General features: G+C 38.6%; 1 protein-coding gene across 1 annotated transcript; it reads right to left on the bottom strand.

The window, feature by feature from the left end:
- Positions 1–209: 209 nt before the first annotated feature.
- On the bottom strand, positions 210–3,121 carry LOC104462811 (uncharacterized protein KIAA0355-like; the record flags this gene model as incomplete). Its single annotated transcript, XM_010074922.1, has 4 exons — positions 210–663; positions 1,270–1,345; positions 1,950–2,084; positions 2,956–3,121. Coding segments are annotated over 4 exons (692 nt in total), but the record flags the coding sequence as incomplete, so codon positions are not given.
- Positions 3,122–3,954: the final 833 nt, after the last annotated feature.

The raw sequence follows: 3,954 nt of genomic DNA, 5'->3' as shown, positions 1-3,954 counted from the left end.
TTTAACTATAAATCTATATGAAAAATAGCTATAAAATACAGTGTTTCTTGTATGGTAGTCCTTCAGCAGTTCTTTTAAAAAAAGATTTTGAAAGTAAAGGCAATATACACATTTTTAAAAGCATTTCTACATCACAGTTTTGGGCTGTTTCATGTACAAACAAACAAACATATTGGCCATATTTGCTCAGCACTGTAAATCAGAATTCAAGAGTTTGTATATCTCACCCAAATCCCCTCAATTCCGTATTTAATGAGATAAACAGGATACAGCCAATACACAATTGTGAAACAAAGTATATGTAATTTATGTTTGGCCCTGTGCTGCACTTTCCAATATGAAAAGCAGTTAGTACTGATGCAGGTAAGATGGTCTGCGTTCGTGCTTTACCGGAAAAGGTTTAAAGCCCTTATTCATCTGTTTGTGCTGGGAAGCCTGTTGCGATTGCTGTTGCTGCTGCGCGTAGGCAAAGTTAGAGTTTTTTTTTGCACAGTCGTTGGCTGCCGCCCACACCGGTGACTGGAGGATCTGCATCGTGTCACTCCACTGGCTGACTGGGCTGCTCATGGGATAGAGAGATGTGCTCTGACCGGGGAGCGTGTTTGTAACAGAGGATGTATGCTGCCAGGGTGCCTTTGGAGGCCAAGTTTTGGTTTTATTATCCTGAGAAAACAAAATCAGTTGGTTTGGGTGTTTTGTGGGGGTCTTTTTCCCCCCCTTGTTTTAATACCAAAACACTTATTTTTTGAGACAATACTTAACACATCATCCTATGCCCTTAAGACATTTTCAGAAGATTAATTTATGTTTGAAAGCAGAATTGATGCATATATATATATTATATAGCACTCTCAACTCTTAAAATATCTGCCTATTGAAAAACATTTTATTTTCTTTAGCACGTTTGCCTGAGACATAGGCCTGCTTTAAGTCAAAATTTCTAGCAAGACAGATAATAAATCTGGTGATACTTCAGTTTTCTTTGCACAGACGATTAAAATCAACTGTGTTGCCTCCTAGCTTAACTTGAAATCTTAGATTTTGTGATAATTCCTGCTACAAGAGAAAAAGAGAAGTGATTTCCAGTTCTAATATTTAAACTTGGCAACTTTGATAAAAGCCTCTATAACTACTGGAGTGCAGATGGTTTTGGTTTTAGCTGAGGTAGGCAATCTGGAGATGCAGATGCTATTCTAGTTGTTTTCCTAGTGTAAACCAGCCCAAAATGCAAACAGGAAAAATGACTAAGCAAAGCCATTTTCAGCTTACCTGATTACGGTCATCTGCAGAAAGAAGAGGTGGTGATGGTAGTGTACTAGGTTCTTGTTCACCACTGCTGTGTTTTCTGCCCAAAAAATAGAGTGACAGTTACTTTTTTTAAAAAACAATGAGTCACCCAAATCAATCTGCCCCTGACATACACCCTTCTGTGGCTTCAGTTTGTCAGGTGCTCCAGACAAAAGTCTACACAATGTTATCAGCAGTATTTCTTGAGTGCTACAAATTTGCAACAGAAGGCAGGAGATAGGAACCTGCTGGCATCAAAATGCACAACATTTGGGACATGGCAAAGCTGCAGTGAAGTACCCAGTTTAGAAAACCAGTTCAAAGATGATAACTCTTAAGACTTCAGTAGTTTAGAAAGAAGTGTCAGCCAAAATAGATTATCTTGGAAGAGGGAAAGCATCAGATCTTTTCTAGACACACTGAATTTCAGCCAACTGGCTATTTGCAGATTCTAGTTTGTTTAAGATGACAGCTACTAATACAACTCAATTTGAGAATCCCAAGCACTGAACTCAGACGCACCATGCACTGATCCATATCATCAACTAAACTGACATTTGTATATATTCGTCTAATTGGCAGGAGTTTCCTTTGTGTGGCTACTGAAAATAGCAAAAAAATAATTTTACGAAGTGGTATGTATTTCTGTTAATTTTGCTCACCTTCTCTGCTTTACAGCAGCAACAAGGTCTGGCCCTGAGAACATGGAGAACAAACTGTCTCCATTAGCTGAGGAGGTCTCATCACTTGAGCTGGCAGAGTCTCCTTGAGTACCAGACCAGCTATTTGTCACATCACTGTAAGGCAAAAAGTTGTATTAGTCTTTGTTTGTATAGTGCCTGGTCCAGGCTGTATGCCCGAGTTAGTTATGCTGAATTTTTGTCACAGGTGATACCTCAGAGCACAAAGAAATTTCAATACTTTGTAAAAAGTACCAGTAATACAAATACTTCCACTTATTTAATCACATCAACTGCTTTGTCTATTATACTCACTTTATATTCTACTAAAATAATAATATAAATTAAAAGTGCCTCTCTTGGTCAGGAGGGAGAAACAAAGGATTCTTGGTTTTGGAATCACTGAGCACTTTTTCATTGCAAAACTGAGCTAGAACACACATTTGTCCTACTGGTTTTAAGCTAGTTGGAGAATCACAGCTATTATGGACAGATGGACAGAGGATCTTGAAACACTTCGTTGTAATAAAATAGTTATGATTTGGAAGACATTAAGAATAACTGAAGTTCTTGGTATAAGGCACATGCCTTATAGCAGCAAGATTAAATGGCTAAAATCTGGAAAGCTGAACTCAGCCAGGCACTGCAACTTCGATAGCATCACTATTCATCAAAACTAGGTCTTAAAGGTTTTCAGAATTCTTAAAGAAAACCATTCTGAATGAATCTGTGCTATAAATTCCTTATTTCCTCTGTTCAAGTCAAATTCGTATACATTCCACTCTAAAGAAGACATCAAACAAATGTCAGTGCTTCAGTATCAGTGAAGCAGGAAGGGCTCAGATTTCTCACTCTTGACATAATGAAGTGCAGCTTTCACAGATGCAGTAGCAACTGGAAAAAACACCCAGTATTCCCCCATTCTGCCAAGTTTGAGTGTAAAATTAGACTCAAACAATAAAACTATGTAGCCTGTCCAATCTCTTACCCTTCTGTGAAATACTCAGGAAAGGGCCAGGTTTTATGAGGATCATCGGGAAGAGGCCAGTTGCTACGGGTGTTGCTTGGACGACGGACGTGCTGTGCTTGCCTTTTTTGTTGCATAGCCTGGTTGACTCCAGCAACATAGCGGGCAAATTCTGGATCAGAGCCAACTGAACAAAAGAAACCACGAAGTCAGTTGCTGACATTCAGCTACTTCTCCTGCAGTTATCCCCCTCGTTGAATCCTTTAGGCTTGACCATACCCCACAACAGCAAACAATTCCCTCAGTGATAACGCCAGGCAACAGTTGATACCTCTTCATGGAGCAATGAAGAACACTGAATGGGAAATGTTTCAAAGTAGATACCCACCACCAATATACAAATGGAGGGTAACAGCTCTCACATGGAAGTATACCCACCCCTTGCATTCCATCAGAGAAGTAGTATTTGTCACTATGATCATGTCTGTACACAGAAAGGTCCACATCCCATCAGCAGACACTGACAGAATCAGTGCCTGTACATTTATCCAACATCAGAGAAAAAGAATGTATCAATTATTATAGTTGATTCCAGATTGCAACATGATTTCCAGCTATGTTGTGATCCTGCTTACTTTGAGAAATTAGAATCTCAGATTCATCACATTAGAACATACAGCCCAGAAATTGCTTACTTCCTACAAAGACTAGACAACAACTTCGAAAACATTCTGATCCTGACCTGCAAAATATTTCAGAATAAGATTGATATTTACAGAAGAAAAACCCACTGTAATTCTTAAAAATAAAAATTTCTTCCATTCTTAAAGTGCTTTATGTGTCCCAAGCATCTGATAACTGATAAGCATGATCTTGAGCAGACACAGCAAAAGCTTTGATCCAAAAGTGTTCTAAATGCCCAACTGACCAGAGCAAGTAATTAACTTACTAAAAAGAACACTGTTGAAAGTCAGTGTAATTGAGTTTCCACAGCTTCTCTTTCTTTTTTCTTTTTTTTTT

This window comes from Pterocles gutturalis, unplaced genomic scaffold (genome assembly GCF_000699245.1).
Source record: "Pterocles gutturalis isolate BGI_N339 unplaced genomic scaffold, ASM69924v1 scaffold52812, whole genome shotgun sequence".
In the NCBI taxonomy this organism is placed as follows: Eukaryota; Metazoa; Chordata; class Aves; order Pterocliformes; family Pteroclidae; genus Pterocles; species Pterocles gutturalis.
This window is presented reverse-complemented; position numbering and strand designations above follow the sequence as displayed.